Genomic DNA, 15,578 nt, shown 5'->3' with positions numbered 1-15,578 from the left:
GTGGCATTGATGTGGTACTGGTGATGGTGCTGGTGAAATGGTGATGGTGTGACAGTGCTGGTGTGGTGCTGGTGTGAGCTGTCATGGTGCTGGTGTGACTAACATGGAATTGGCTTGGCATCAGTTCAGTGATGGTGAACCACAAAATTGGTGGTGGCCAGTGCTGTCCCCACCAGCTAGTGCTGGAGCTGTTGCTGTCCTTGAAACCATGGTGGTTGTTGTCCTTGGCTCCATGTGTTGCATCCCCCTCTGCTGAGGGAGTGCCGGCACCCCAAGGCTCTAGGACATATGGGGCTGTTCATGGGGAGCTGGATTGCCTGCTGGCATTGGATGGGATCCAGAGCTGGAAGATGCCAGGTGTTTGCTGGCCATCCTGCTGTGTCAGCAGAGCCATGGCAGCGTCAGTGCCGTCCAGCTCAGATCGATTCTGCTGCTGCTTGACACGCAGACAGCTGGAGGAGATGGGGCAGCAGGAGCAGGGTCTCAGCTGACACCATTCTCCCCCTCTCCAGAATATGCTGCGGCGCCAAGAGGAGCTGGAGAATGGCACAGCCTGGTCCATCTCCTCTGAGTCCTCAGATGACTCCTCCAGCCCCCAGCTGTCCAGCAGTGCCCGCCATGCCACACACAAGCCCATCGTGCAGCCTGAGGTTCAGGCCTCCGCCCCTGCCATCGAGATCTCCTTCTCCCAGCAACCAGAGGAGGCTGACGCCATGCTTGGAGCCAGTGGCAGCAGTGTCCCATCTGCTGGGAGCCAGCCAGAGGAGCCAAGCAGCCGTAAGAAGGAGACAGTGGCCAACGGGCATGTGCCCTACTCCCGGACTCTGAGCCACATCAGCGAGGCCAGTGTGGATGCCACAATGGAGGTCAAGACTGTGGAGAGCCCTTGGGAGCCTGCGTCCAGCACGGAGGACACAGGGATGGGAAAGCAAGATGCACACCCTCTGCCTGGTGCTGCGGTGGCAGCTGCTGTGTCAGGGCAGGACAGGGCCACTGAGGCCAAGCCTCGTGCCTCTGTGGCATGGGCCACCTCCTGCGACGAGGAGGCTGGCAGTGCAGAGCCAGTGCAGAGCCAGGTGCCAGCACAGAGTGACTATGGCACCGGGATCCCCACAGCACTGGCACAAGCCTCTGCAGAAGAGATCCCCATCCCAACCCCACCACTGCCCACCAGCACCCCTGAAGTGCCACGGGGGAAGATGGTGGATTCAGGTCTGGAGGAGGCAATTGGCCTCCTGGGCTCAGCTCTGGATGACTATCGGGGACAGTTCCCGGAGCTGCAGCCCCTCGAACGGGAGCTGAAACGTCTGGAGGAGATTCTGCTGGTGAGGGGCTCCCAGGGGTGTCATGGGGTGAGGGTGACAGGATCATCCTGGTTGGCAGTGCCTGGGATGATGGGGACAGGGCCAGCCATGGTGACAGTGCTCAGAGATAATGGAGACAATACCATCCCTGGTGGCAGTGCCCCTGGGTGATGGGGATGGGGCCATCCATGATGGCATAGCCTGGTGATGCGGGTGGCAGGGCTGTCTTGGCTGGTGAGCCAGGATCCATCTCCACCATGCCTTCCTCCACAGCAGAAGCAAGGTGTCTTCCTCAGCCGGGCCTCCAGCATCAGCCTGACAGTGGAGCACGCGCTGGAGAGCTTCAGCTTCCTCAACACCTCCGACATGGAGGACTCAGAAGGCTCTGAGGAGGAGCCTCTCCAAGATGAGAGGTGCACAGTGGGGCTCATGGCATGGGGCACAGGGCAGGAGATGGCTTTGGGGCAGTTGGAATAGGGGATGTTCAAGGGTGCCCAAGCATATTTAGATCTGTTCATCACAGCTTAGGGAACGTCTAGGTCAAGAACCAGCAGTACCTGGTCCTTCTGGTGGCATAATGTCACCCTGCAGCTCTCCATGAGGGGTGGGCTGAAGGCAGTCCTTGAGCCTCTGGGACTTGTCCTCTGCCCTGTGGGTGGGGAAGGGCCAAGTCCAGCTGTCCTGTGCTGATCCACGGCCTTGATCTCTCCCTGGCTTGCAGGAGGGCTGGCAGATCCCTGCGCAGCACCAGAGCCCCCAGCGCTGGCGAGATGGGGGCAGATGACACTGGAATGTGCAGTGGTTCTGAGGCCAGCACTGACCCCATGAGCACTGGCAATGAGTTCCTGGATAAGGCTCTGGTGCTTCACCTCAACAACTGCAACCGCCTGCTGCTGGTGAGGACCAGGGTGGGATATGGCAGCAGGGGACACCCTGGGATGGGCTGTATGTATCCCCTTGAAGGGGGTCTTGCTGCAGCCTGGAGGCTGTGATGTGGGCAGTGAGCTCTGTCCCTGAAGTCCCTGGTTTGGCTGTGTGTTGCAGAAGCTGGGCACCTTCGGTCCCCTGCGGTGCCAGGAGATGTATGCCCTGGACAGGCTGCTGCGGGAGTCCCAGGTGCTAGAGATCGTATGCCAGCTGACGGAGGAGCGCACAGGAGCAGCCAGTTCAGCAGCTGATGGTAAAGAAACACAGCTGAGGGGACTCTCTGTGCCATCCTGGAGGCTGTGTGAAGCCTGTGTCCCCTCGTGGGCATGGCTGGGCAGTGACGGACCGTGCCAGATGGAGGGCAGGAGTCACCTGCCTGCTGCCATGGCCTCGGGGAGGTCTGACAGTGCCTGTCCCCACAGTGGTGCAGTTCTCGACACGGAAGGAGGGCGTGCTGCCCCTTTGGGACCTCTGTGTGGAAGTGCCCAATGTCTACACCTGCCCTGTGGAGCGGTTCCTGCAGGTGCTCAGTGCCCAGTATGCAGCTCCCATCAGCGAGCAGCACTCTGGTTTGGCTGATATTGGTGAGTGGGTGCCCAGGGGTGTTTGGGGAGTTGCCAGCCTCACTCAGTGACCATGAGTGGGAGGATATGGGTGCCAGGAGCTCCACAGAGGAGTGACCATGCTGCTGCACATTGTGATCCTGATTCTTTCCCACAGTGTTTGTGAAACTGGTGGAGGACGTGCTGAATCGGCGGCTGCCCCGGCGGCCCGGCAGTGCCCAGAGCGAGCAGATCACCATCTTCCAGTACTGGAGCCACTTTGAGTCGCTCGGTGCCCTGGTGCTTGACAGCTACATGATGGAGCTGGCAGAAGAAGGTGGGTGTCCTCCCACCCTCCTTAAGTCCTGGGATGGGGTGCCAGAGTATCACCATAGTGATTGATCACCCTGCAGCAGTGCCATGACCATTCTAGGGCATCATCAAGAGGCTCAGCCATCCTTGGGGTGGGCAAGTCAGTCTGATCTAGAGCGCAGCCCAGTCCCATGCTGCCTTTTGATATCCTTGCTGTAGGTCCCCTAGTGTCTTGGGGAGCAATTCCATGCATTAGCACCTTGTGTGGGCCCCACTCTGCCCAGCATGAATCCAAGGTGCCCGGGGATGGGTGGCAGGGGTGTGGGGGAGTGCTGTGTGAGTTCCCACACCTTGGATGGCTTCCTGCAGCACTGCTGGCACAGAACCTCAACTCGGATGACCAGGACGTGGTGCTGCGTGCCCTGAAGCGCATGCCCGAGGGCCGCCTGAAGAAGGAGGGACTGAAGGCACTGAGCCTGCTCCTCGTGGAGGGCAACAGCAAGGTGGTGAGCGCCGTGTCAGCCCAGCTCCGTAGCCTGGCAGAAAACCCCCGCTTCCGCCAACGGGTATGTGCTGGGCAAGCCAGGGATGACGTGGGCTGGTGCCACAGACCCCGGGGTGCTGCCCCTGCTCTGCTACAGATGGTGGAACTGACTCCCCCATCTCCCCCAGGCCCTCGTGTGTTTCCTGGAGCAGCTGGAGGATGAGGAGGTGCAGACACGTGTGGCAGGGTGTGCGGCGCTGGGCTGCTTGAAGGTGAGGGATGTGGGGAGGAGACAGCAGGGCTGCATGTTCCAGGAGAAGAGGAAACACAATGAGGAGGAAAAGAAAGAGGATGAGGGGCTTTTCTGCACCCTGGGGCTGCAGTGCCCTCTGCTACCCTCCTCATCTGGCTGTGTTCCTGCTCCAGCCTTGACAGCCAAAACTCATTTCCTTGTCCCTTCTCCTGCAGGCCAAGGAGAGCATCGAGCAGCTGGTTTACCTGTGCCAAACCGACAAAGAGCCTGTGAGGGAGGCAGCCAAGCAGAGCCTGATGCTGTGCGGTGAGTGTCCTGATGCTTCTCTGCTTGCTCCCCACCCACAGCATCCCAAGTGGCATCTCCTGGTGCCAGCTGTGCCCACGGGAGATGGGGCTCCATGGCTACCCCACGCACTCTGGTTCATCACGCCCCGAGCTCTGCCAGGCAAGAACAAGCTGGCAGTGAGGGCCAGGCATCCTGTAGCCACAGCACTAAGCCTGGTTGTTATTTATTATTTGCTAGATGGCCCTGAGAGAACCATCTGAGTGTGTTTCTAGGCCTCCAGATCGTGGCAGCTGCTGCACAGGTTGGGACACGTGAGCTGTCCTTGTACCCCTTGTCCCTGCTCTGGCTGCTTTGCTCACGAATGTCTCTGTCTTAGAGCCTGTCAGCTGTGTCACGTTTTGGAGTCTGTGTGTTGATAGTCTTGGTTGTTGATAGTGCACATTCCACTGACACCCCGACACATGTAGATGCCTTGTGTCCTATGTCCCAGCAGATTGTCCATGTCACCATCTCTTGCTGGGGATGGCCGCTGCGGGCAGATTTGCAGGCAGAGCTCAGAGTGAGCCTGTAGCATGGATGTGTGCATCCTTGTGTGTGCCTGGGGGTTCTGGGGGAGCCCTTGTGACCCCCATGCCAGTGCATGCCGATGTGCACAGCTGTTGGAGCCACTGGAGCTGGAGCTGGCACAGTGAGCACTGGTACCTTGGCCCCAAGTGAGGCTCTCCACAAGCCAACAGTCCTGCAGCTGAAACACGGGTTAACCCTGTCCCACATGGGCAGCTGAGAACGGGATTTTCAACCTCTCAGTCGGGAGCTCTGGGGACTTTTTGATCCAGATCCCAGCTGGGACCTGCCCAGGGGTATGCTATAGAGAACAAGAGAGGTTTCCATGCTGTAGCCATAGCACGCAGGCTCAGCTCTACCAGGTATTAGGCATGTTTTCCTGGAAAGGCCAGGGTAAGTGGACAGAGATTGGCAGGGGACAGAAGTTCTGCAGTTCATATCACTGACCGTGGCATGTACTTGCAGGGGAAGACGGTAAATCAGCTCACCGGCGATTGGAGGAGACCCTGGATAGCCTCCCACGGATCTTTGCACCAGCCAGCATGGCCAGTACAGCTTTCTGAGACCCACGCACACCCGCCTGCCATCCCTGAGGGCAAAGGCACTGCTGGGCCACCCGGGCTTGCACGGACTGGGGACCCGGCAGCTCCGCTCCCGGCAGCACACCACAGTATTACCCCGCCCGCCGGCAGCTCGCCATGGCCGCACACTGCCTTACGGAGCACCGCTTCCCTGTCCCCGGCCACCGGCCCCAGGGGTGTCACCTCCACACCACTGGGCAGGGGGCTCGCTGCACATCCCACCCTCTGATCGCTATTTAAAGTACCCAGGGAGTCCACCCTTCCTGCCCCCTCGTCCGCTGCAGCTGCCAGGACTGGGGTGGAGGGAGAGGTACCGGATTTCTCTGCCTCCTCTTGCCTTCTTCTTGCTCGAGGGCACGCGCCCTGTCCCGGAAGGACCTGCACTTTGGAAACCTTGCTGTTTCTTTCCAGGAGCTGCCAGGGCCATGGGGACTGCTGCCCTCTGCCACCTGGAGTCCCCAGGACTTAAATAAAATGAAATATAAGATATTAATATATTCTGCTGGCGTTTCTTCTTTCCAGCTCCACGTGCTCCTGTCCCTCCCTGGCTTGTGGCTGTAGGGAGTGTAGTGAGATGTGGCCTCAGCCCAGAGCCTTTCCTGGCCTGTTGGAAAGTGCTGTGGAGGGCAGGGGCAGGAGGAGTGATAGAGGGATGGACAGACGGATGGACAGAAGCTGCCACCTCTTTTTTTTGTTTGTTTTGTTTTATTTTATTTTTTATTTACAGATTTTTGCAGAAAAACAAAAGCAAAAAATTCTTTTCTATATTGTCTCTATAAATCTATATATAATGTAATTACAGAGAATGACTAATTTTGATTTTAAAGCAGAAATAAAAATCTTTAAAGAGTGTCGGTGTCGCTGTAAGGGTGTTTCTTTGGCCCCAGTGCCCTGGGGCAGGGCAAGTTGGGTGTCAGCATAGCTGCCTGGAGGGTGACAGGGGATGTCACGGGAAATAATTGTGACTTCTGGCCCTGCAACTCAGCCAAATGTTGCCAAAATTTGGCTGTTGAGCATAGGATGCATCACCCAAGTAGTAGGAGGTGACCCCACAGGATGGGGGCCACCAAAACCAGGGCTGCCCTGGGAATGGAAACAGCCCTGTGTGAGTGTGTGTGTGTAAATCCACACGTTCCCCATCTCCAGCTGCTGTTGGTTATCTAGGCCCTGACTTCCAGTTTGGACCAGTAAGGACCCATGTCCAGCACTAGAAGCAGATTGCAGCAGCTGTGGTGGCCAGGCCATGTTCCCAAATGTTCCTACACCGGATGGGTGTGACAGGGAATGCTAAACCACCCTGTGAGCTGCTCTGCCTAACTGGCTGTGCCTTGTCCCAGGATATCCGCTGTCCCCACCTCACTGTGTGAGGGACACACCACTGGGCTGGGAGGGAGGCTGTTCTCTGTGTCCCCTCACCACACTCCCTGAGGCTGGAGGTTTTTTTTGAGGTTTTTGTGTCACTCCTGTGCAGCTCCTCAGCACCAACAAGCTGCTGGATTCTCAGAAGCTTGCTGGCAGGACAGCACTGTTTCCCATGGCTCTCCCAGGAACTTTGCCCTCTTGGTGGCTCTGACAGCATGGTGCAGCAGCATAGTGGGGGCCACCTCCCTGACACTCACAACACAAATGGTTCTCACTGCTTTTATTAAATTTCCTGAGTTCAGTGGCCTTGGCAGCATGTGGCTGATGACACGGAGCCTTCTGCCCCACCAAGGAGGAGGTGGCATCAGGCTACAAAGTGCATGGCAGAGTGCTGGGTCCTGTGCCACTCCTCATTTTCATGTGGAACTTCCTGTGCATTAGTTTCTGCCCATTGCCTCTTGTCCTCTTGCTGGGCCACACTGAGCAGTGAGGATTGGGCTGGGCAGAAAGGGGGAATCCTGGATATTTCTACTGGCATCATGAAGCAGGGCTGCTGGGGCCCTTGCTCCTATACCCTGCATGGTGTCACTGTGGGGCTGGGGGCCTCCAGAACTGCTCCCTCCCCTCTCTGTGATGTGTCTCTGTGGTTTCACTGGTGATTTTTTTAAGCTTGTATCATTTGCCTTCCTCTTCTCAAATCCTGCCTACCACCTTCTGCTGGTTTAAACCCCTGAACACTCACTACGATGGTGCACCTGGGCAAGAATAACTCCATGCACAAGTACCTGATGGGGGCCAACCTGCTGGGAAGCAGCTCTGCAGAGAAGGACCAGGGAATCTCAGTGGACAAGAAGATGTCCCTTAGCCAGCAGTGTGCCCTGGGGACCAAGAAGGCCACTGGTATCCTAGAATGCATTAGGAAGAGCATTGGCAGCAGAGCAAGATCCTGCCCCTCCATATCTGAGGCCATATCTGGAATGCTGTGTCCAGTTCTGGGCTCCTCAGTACAAGAGACACATCGAGTTCTTGGAGCAGATCCAACAGAGGGATACAAAGATGATTAAGGAATTGAAACATCTCTCTTACAAGGAAAGACTGAGGGAGCTGAGCTGTTCAGCCTGGAGAAGTTACAACTGAGAGGGGTCCTCATCAATGTCTGTCAGTATCTGCAGTGAGGGTGCCAGAGGATGGATCAGGTTCTGCTCAGTGAGGCCCCCCAAGAGGACAAGAGGCAATGGGCAGAAACTAATGCACAGGAAGTTCCACATGAAAATGAGGAAGAACAGCTTCACTGTGTGGGTGACCACACAAAGGAACAGGTTGCCCAGAGAGGGTGTGGAGTCTCCCTCACTGGAGGTATTAAAAAACCATCTGGACACAATTCTGTCCAATGCCCTCTAGGATGACCCCTTGAGCAGAGAGGTTGGACCAGATGACCCATAGTGGTTCCTTCCAACCTTACTATTCTGTGATTCTTTATCCCCCAACCAGGCATGGACAAGAACCCCCTTCCCAAGCCTTCATTTTTCCAGCTCTCAGGACAGCTGCTCCAATCCCTTAATCATCTTAATGGCCTGTATGGTCCTGGGAGGGGAGTAGTTCAGAGCAGCAAAGATGTTCCCAAAAGCAGAGGAGACAGGGACATCCCCTTAGTTCTGCCAGAGCAGGGGCACTGCCATCACCAGCGGAGCAAGGGATTTACAGTTCCCAGGGCAAGCAAGGCCCATCCATCGATGCTTCCCAGGGTTTCTAAGTACATCCCAAGAGGCTGCAGCCTTCACTTCCTCCTTCCTCACTGTAGCAGAGCTTTTTGGGGCAGGCTCAGGCAGAATGTAGCATGTTGTGGTGCAAGTGGTCCCATCTGGGACACCCCCTCAGCATGACCACTTCTGAATGCAGTTTTATCTGCAGATGGGATTGCAGGGAGGGCTAACCAGGGGACACTGCTGCATCACTCATCCCTTAGCCTTCTTCCACCTGCTTTGGGGGCTGGATGAGCACCAGAAGAGAAGCACAGTGCTTTTCCCAAAGCACTGCATCATATAGTCAGCTCGAGCAGCAAGAGATGAGGGATATAGGTCCCAGCTGGCACATGCAACTGCAGACAAGAGCACCTGCGAGGTGGAAAGTGGCCCAGCCATCTCACACGTTTGGTTTGGTTTGGTTTGGTTTCTTTTCCCTTTGCAATAACTGTTGAAAAAAAAAACCAGCCCAGTGCCCCAGTGGCCAAAGCCATTAATTTAATTCACTCACCTACCTGGCTGTTCCCCTTGCCCTGCCAAAACCTTGTCCACTCCCAGCAGCACAATTCCACTTTCCAAGATAAGCTACACCTTGACTGAAGAGATCAGAGCAGGAAAGCAGACTTCCGTCAGGGGAGGCAGGGAGCTGCAGGCCAGGACAAAATGATTCTGCTCCTGGAATTGCAAAGAATAATCCCATTATTTTTGTGGCTGTAAGAACATGTGGGAAAAAAACTCAAACAGATTAACTTGAGAATCTATTGATGAGCCCCTTGCTGTGAATGAGTCTGTGCTGGCATTGCCAAAGACCTCTGCCCTATGGACACCACCAGGTCACCTGGAATTGCAGGACTGCCATTTCCACAGGGCCAAACTTCACACAAAAAGGTCTTGATTTTCAGACCTCTCAGCTTCATGGGTGAACTCCCTGGGAGCCACTTTCACAGCCCTAGGGACAGACACAGCAGTGCAGAGCACGTTTTGCAGCAGCGTTTGTTATTTCAAAGGAGACAGCGTGCCAGCACCGCGTTTGTCAGCCAAAACTGTGTCAGCACTTAAAACATCCCCCTCCCGTACGGACGTGCTTGTGCTCAGCAGCTACTTGCTTTTCTTGCAGGAGCTGCAGCCTGTGGGAGGGTGTCTGTGTCACAGTTACATTATCCATGTGCTCTGGCTTGGGAAAGATGTTCCTTTTCCCTGCTTACTGCTGGTTTTGCTTTTTTTTCCTTTTAATTGGAAGGGTGCATACAGATTCTGGAGCACTCTGCGGTATCACTTTTTACCTGCCAGTCTTGGGAAAGTGTCCTAAGGAGCCCCTAAAGACCATCAGCACAACGTTCCCTCCTATTGCACAGCATCCGGGCTGGTGCATCTGCCTAGGTTTGACACCAACAGCAGCCACCAGCCAGGATGACCCCAAGGAGACACTGCCACTTTGTGGCACTATAAGCTCCAATCAGCTCTTGTGTTAGAAATCACTTAAATCTGGATGAGAAGTAATTTTTGGAGGTTACAGTTTATGGGTCTGAGCAATCTTAAAATTGGACCTCCCACCTTTTCCTAGGCTTGTGGGAAATTATGTTTCCAAGGCACTCACTGGGGCACTTAGAGATGATTGGAACAGCTAGGCAGCCTGAGCTGAACCACAGCAAAGCAACAGCCTCCTCGTGAGCACGGACGTGTTCCTTGCAGGGCTGTCAGGCACATCTGTATGGGCTTGTTCTCCAAGGACCACTCCTGGGGCAACAGCTGGGGCCTTGTTTCACAGAGACGAGGCGCTCTAGGCAGCCTTCAAAATGTAATTTAATGCTCTCAAGCTCGACTACTGCCTTGCTTAGAGCTGACTTAGAGTGGTGACTCCCGAGGGATTGTGAAGGTGATGGAAGTGCAGAGCTGGAATGAGGAGGGTGAGCCTACCCGCGGCCTCAGCAAGGTGGTCGAGAGTTCTTTGGCCTCAGTTCTTTCCATTCTGCTCATGGGCAAGGTGTCTCTGGGAAAGGCCTTGCTCAGGCAACTTTTCTAGAAGGAGCATCTGCCTCTGGGTGTCTCATTTGGACAGGTTCAGAGACCGATACTCAGGAGCAGTCACAGTTAGGACTGAAGCTGGGGATTTGAATTCCCTGCAAATCAGCTCAAAAGCGCCTCCAAGTGAGGAAACCCAGGATCAGTAGGGCAGACCCCCAGCACTCGCTGGTGGATGGCCCGGGACACCCTCTGGCAGAAGTCCACGAATAGGTGCTTGCCAGGACAAAAACCTTCTGCTTCCTAAGCAGCGACATTCCTACTAGAAAGATGCGACCGTTTGACATGGAATGGCTCAAACAAAAAGCAGAGGGATCATTAGCAACCATTTACACCCTGCCCTGGGTAAGTAGTTAAAACAGGGTAAGAGATAGTTTTACACATAGCCACTGCTCCTCTCCATTTTGATTCGTGCCTGAGCTAAATTTTAAGCTTAAAGCAGGATTCATGGCTACAGACGAAAGATATGCCATTCCCCCAAAAATTGCAGCGTGAGAATTGATGGCTTGACAGCTTAGAATGCACATGATTTTTTAAAAACTCACACTACAGAAATGTTCTGAGTAGATTCTTCGTGCTGTGCTAACTTAATTTCCTTCTACACCAACTCATCCAGTGGCTAAACTGGAAGGCCATGGATGTGGGGATTTTTTTTTTTATTTTAGCAAAGCTTTGATTGTCCAACATGGGACTCAAAAATCCTTGTGAGGTTCCTTCAAATTCAGGGTATTGTTTTGATGATTCAAATTGCTCATGCAATGAAGACCCAGGAGCTCATGGTTGTGGGATACACCATCACCTCTCATAATTAATGGCCACTTTTTACCATTGCTTTGTAGATAATTTATTTCTCCTTCAGCCAAGGCTGCACCCACACAGCTCATCCCCTCTGGCCCCTCGGTAAAGCTGCCTATGCCCCACTGAAACTGGCTAATGGACTTATCTTGCTGTCATGATCCTGAGAAGGAAACTTGTTCTGGGTCGTCAACAACCTCCAAAGGAGTACTGGTACTCAGAACACAGCCCACGGCGCTCTGCTGCTTTGCAAGGACTTGAGAGAGCTTAGGCTTAGGCAGGAGAAACCCGTAAAGCCGGGTCAGGGCCTGATCTCACTCTCAGCCCAACTTCCCTGGCAGAGGGACCCTCCTCTCCACAGCGCAGCTCAGCAAGTCATCACCATTATTCATACCAGCATTTAAGGGTACAGTTTACACATGCTAATGTATGCTAATGTTTTTCTGATGGCTTTGTCACTTGTTAAGCAGGTTGTGGTAACGCCTGGGCCGTTGAACAGCTTTTACCCCAACCTGCAGTGATATCTCAAGAGGCTTAAATTGGAGGAAAGATTTTTAACATGGATTTCAACTCTAACAGCCTTAAAATTCCCACCACAGGTTTGTGTTGGGGTTTCTTAACAGATTTCTCTCTGAATTCCTGGCCTTATTGTTCTCCAGCGACTGGTGGAGTAAGAGGAACAAAAAGATGCAGCTTCCTTCCAATGAGTCTGATTTTTGAACCATTAATATTTTAACCCATTACTCTTGCTCCATTTCACATGGATTTATGGTAAGAAAATACCGAGAGGATGCAGCATGAGCTCATGGAATTCTCCTCTCCTCAGCTTGCCTGTCAATCAGCTCTGGGGCTGCTACAACACTGCTGGAGATGAGAGAATATGTTAAACCCAGAAGATTCAGCAACTCAGGAAACTGCAGCAAATAAAAGACAGGCAAGCCCCCGAGTATCCTCACATAAATTCATGCGTCTCACCAAGGGTGCCATGGCTCTTTTCACCTTTTGGGAATAAGCTGTGGACAGAAAACACCATGGTGTCTAACTTCCCATGGAAATCAACCTTGCTGACTTTCCCAGAAGCTCCCTACTAAACACCTGGCAGCACATCTACCATTCCCACTGTGCTGAAGCTGACTGGAGCTGGTTTGTCCTACTTGATTATGAGCTTGGCAAGCCTAAGGTCCTTAAAAACACCAGGCAAACTCCATCTTAAATCACAGAATTGTGGAATCCTAGGATCTCCTGAGTTGAAAGGGATTCACAAGGACCATCACGTCCAAATCTTGGTCCTGTACAGGATATTCCCTAGAATCACACCACATGCCTTACGTTGTCCAAACGCTTCTCTGTCAGGTCTGGTGCTGTGACCACATCCCTAGGGAGTCTGTTCCAGTACCTGGCCACCCTCTTGGGGAAGAACCTCTACCTAATACCCAACCTCACTCCCCCTGACACAGTTCCATGCTGTTCCCTCAGACTCTGTCACTGCTCACAGGGAGCAGCCATCGGTGCTGCCTCTCCTGAGGGAGCTGAAGCCCACCGTGAGCTCTGCCCTCAGCATCCTCTGTCCCAGGCTGAACAAGCCAAGTGCCCTTAGCTACTCCTCCCATGGTTTCCTCTCTAGACCCTAATTCTAGACAATTGTTGGTATTTTTAAAACTGTCCTATGACCTTCCTGCTGATTAATTCATGATTGTACTGACTCCTCAGTGTTGGAGTTTCTTCCAGCTTAAGGGAAGTTTGGGTCTTTCAACCAGGACAAAACCCTCCTCAGCACGGAGCATGGACTTTCTCTGTGGCTTTATTCTCCTGAGGAGCTCCTTTCCACGGAGCTAAGGCACAGCCTCCTGCTTTGGAAGTTTTGCAGAGGTGAAGGGGCAGTTTTGGCTGAGCTGAGGGGGTCAGTTCCAGCTGAGCAGCGGCGTGCAGAGCTGGGACTGCCCGCCGTTGTCCGGATCTCGGGGCAGCACTAACACGCAAGGGGAGCGGGCCCCGCGGAGGAGCTGCCCAGCGCTCCCCTCACACCGCCCCGCGCACCGCCCTGAGGGGAGGGAGGGGCGCTGCCTCCAGCCCCCCCGGCTGCCCGCCCCTCGGCGGCACGTGACGCTGTGACGCACGCACGCACGCACAGGCGCGCGCAGGGTGACGCCGCGGGCTCCGCGCGTTTGAAGTTGGCGCGCGACTCGCGCTCTTGCTCCCCCCCGCTCTCGCCCCGCCCTGCCCCGCCCGCCGCTCCCAGCCTGCCCCGCGCGGCCGCTTCCCCGCGCGCGCCGGCCCCCCCCGCCCCCCCTTTCCCCCCCGCTCGGGCCGGCGGCCGCGGCAGAGCCGCGCTGGGTGGCGCGTGCGCACTGTGCCCCGCCCGCCGCCATTTTGTGTCCGAAAGCGACTGTGGAGCGATTAAACCGCGGGGCTGGTGCCGGGGCGCTTAAAGCGGCGGCGGCCGCGGCGGGGCGTGCGGGGCGCGGCGGCTCCTCCGCGGGGCCCGCGGGCGGCGCGGGGCGGCGGCGGGGCCCGGCGGCCGGAGGGAGCTCGGCGGGGCGCGGGGCGCAGGTAAGCGGCGGCGGCGGGGGGTTTGCAGTCGCGTTCTCCGGCCTCTAGGTGTCACGATGGGGCTCCGGCGCGGCTGGGGCCCCGCAGCGGCCGCCGCCGGGGCAGCAAGGGGGGCTTTGTCTCCCTCTACCGTCCCCGCGCCGCCGCCGCCGCCTCCACCGCCGCCATTCCCCACAGCGCGGCGCTGGGCTGCGGCACCGCCCGGGCCGCCCGCCCTCCTTCCCTCCCCGGCCGCCGCCACCCGCCGGCCTCGACTCCATTTTCTTTCCTTTGTCTCCTCCACCGCGCCACCGGCGCTGATTAACCGCCCCATTACCGCCCCCTCCCTTCCCTTCCCGTCCCGCACGTCCCTTCCTTCCCCCTCCTCCCCCGCCCCGCCGGGCCCGCTCCCCTCCCGCCCCGCCACCTCTCCCCCCCCTTTCTCGCACCTCCGCGGGGCTCGCCCGGCGCCCTCCGCCCGCCTCCCGTGTCTTGCCGCGGTGTCCGGCCGGACGCTGCCCGCGGGGACGGCTGCGTGTCCCGCTCCCGCCGGCCGCCGCCTCGCTGCGCTGGCGTGTGCGGCGGAGTGAGAGGCGCTGCGAGGCGCAGAGCGGGACTCGAGCTCCCTCTGCAAGGCAGGCTGAGCAGCGCCATGCAGCAGCACCGGGGCGGGCACGGCTGGGGGGCGCCCGCTCTCGCCGCGGTGACCGGCCGGCAGCCCCCCCCGCACCCCCCGCGCCGCTCCCGGAGAGCGGCGGCCCCGCCGTTCTGTGTCCGCCCTTCCCTCCCCGTCCCGTCCCCGCCACCCCACTTCGGGCCCGGGGTCCCCCCAGGGCTTCGGGCTCCGATCGGGAGCACCTGGGCTGCTACTGAGCAGCTGTGTCACTTGCTGGGACCTGGCCCGGCTGCCCGACTCGCGGGGCACCTCCCCGGGAACCTCCCGGGCCTCCGCAGCCAGGCGCTTGCCCAGGGATAGAGCCCGAAATCTCATGGCAAAGGACGGCGTTATTCCCTCCCTTCCATGGGTCTATGCTGCTTTGGGGGGGGGGGGGGGGAAGCACAGAACCTGATTCTTTTTGTGATGCAGAGGAGGAAACCGCACATGCTCTGTGTCCAAACGCTTTGCTGCTTGTTCTCTAAACAAGAGAGAAAGAAATCAGCTTTAGATTTCTTTAGAATATATGTTTATATGGTATCGGATTTGGCCTTGTGTTAACCTTGTGAAATGACTTCGGTAGAAGGGTTTTGTCGTGTTGTATGGATCCTTCTCCGTTCAGTGTAATCCTTAGGACTTGGTGAGAATGAGCTCGCTTTCCTTTTTGTGACTTCCTATTTTTTTGCCGAGCATGTCTCCCCTAAATACATGCATGGCTGTTCCTCATCTCTAGGCAGTTACTGAATCCTAGTAATAAACTCCAGAGGTGTTGTTAAAACGCTGCATCTAAAACACTGTTTACCACTTCCAGTGTACGTCGTTTTGTTTCAGTGCAGGAAGTGTGTAAATATCATCTCAAATTCTCCAGTTCATTAATCTTCTGCCGAGCCTGTTGAATTTGTAGGAGCCCATTGAGTATTGGAAATAATTCTGCTCTGTATTCAACCTGTTCTTACTTAAACGATTCCCCTAACACTTTACTTCGGTGTAGAAGACATCAGCAGAACTGAATTTTAGTATAAGGGCAAAGCAGTGCTTGCTGCCTTTTTTTTTCCCTTGGTTGATGGATTTTTACTTCCATTTTGTTTTTCTTCTTTATGTGTAGGGCTAGCTCAGTTTTAATGTTATCCGCTGTGCATGGACGGTTATTAGGATGCACAGAGGCTCAAGAGACGTTGTGGGGTATTTTTGAGGAGTAGTATCTGAGCAAAAGGTGCA

General features: G+C 55.8%; 2 protein-coding genes and 1 long non-coding RNA gene across 13 annotated transcripts in view; 2 read left to right on the top strand and 1 right to left on the bottom strand.

The window, feature by feature from the left end:
* Positions 1 to 6,107, top strand: part of RIPOR1 (RHO family interacting cell polarization regulator 1) — a 31,459-nt gene extending 25,352 nt beyond the window's left edge. For 7 of the 8 annotated variants that reach the window (XM_059857288.1, XM_059857289.1, XM_059857284.1 and 4 more), the window contains 10 exons: positions 513 to 1,325; positions 1,578 to 1,717; positions 2,026 to 2,200; positions 2,349 to 2,484; positions 2,654 to 2,815; positions 2,952 to 3,110; positions 3,455 to 3,651; positions 3,758 to 3,841; positions 4,038 to 4,128; positions 5,140 to 6,107. In XM_059857288.1, the coding sequence (XP_059713271.1) occupies positions 513 to 1,325; positions 1,578 to 1,717; positions 2,026 to 2,200; positions 2,349 to 2,484; positions 2,654 to 2,815; positions 2,952 to 3,110; positions 3,455 to 3,651; positions 3,758 to 3,841; positions 4,038 to 4,128; positions 5,140 to 5,237 (2,055 nt within the window). In that variant the 3' untranslated portion in view covers positions 5,238 to 6,107. Of the gene's footprint in view, positions 1 to 512; positions 1,326 to 1,577; positions 1,718 to 2,025; positions 2,201 to 2,348; positions 2,485 to 2,653; positions 2,816 to 2,951; positions 3,111 to 3,454; positions 3,652 to 3,757; positions 3,842 to 4,037; positions 4,129 to 4,347; positions 5,092 to 5,139 lie in introns of those variants that run through there. The other variant, XM_059857285.1, reaches the window with a different exon arrangement.
* Positions 6,108 to 6,882: 775 nt separating this feature from the next.
* On the bottom strand, positions 6,883 to 14,312 carry LOC132332729 (uncharacterized). The gene is made up of 2 exons (XR_009487979.1): positions 14,155 to 14,312; positions 6,883 to 9,034 (listed from the first exon to the last, which is right to left on the bottom strand). It is a non-coding gene; the product is annotated as an uncharacterized LOC132332729 (long non-coding RNA).
* Positions 13,561 to 15,578, top strand: part of CTCF (CCCTC-binding factor) — a 34,900-nt gene continuing 32,882 nt past the window's right edge. For 2 of the 4 annotated variants that reach the window (XM_059857296.1, XM_059857291.1), the window contains exon 1: positions 13,708 to 13,726. The gene's annotated coding sequence lies outside the window, so the exon portion shown is untranslated. Of the gene's footprint in view, positions 13,727 to 15,578 lie in introns of all 4 variants that reach the window. The other 2 variants (XM_059857300.1, XM_059857299.1) reach the window with 2 other exon arrangements.

This window comes from Haemorhous mexicanus, chromosome 12 (genome assembly GCF_027477595.1).
Source record: "Haemorhous mexicanus isolate bHaeMex1 chromosome 12, bHaeMex1.pri, whole genome shotgun sequence".
NCBI lineage: Eukaryota > Metazoa > Chordata > Aves > Passeriformes > Fringillidae > Haemorhous > Haemorhous mexicanus.
The sequence above is the reverse complement of the archived record's forward strand: the minus strand, read 5'-3'. Positions and strand labels throughout refer to the sequence as shown.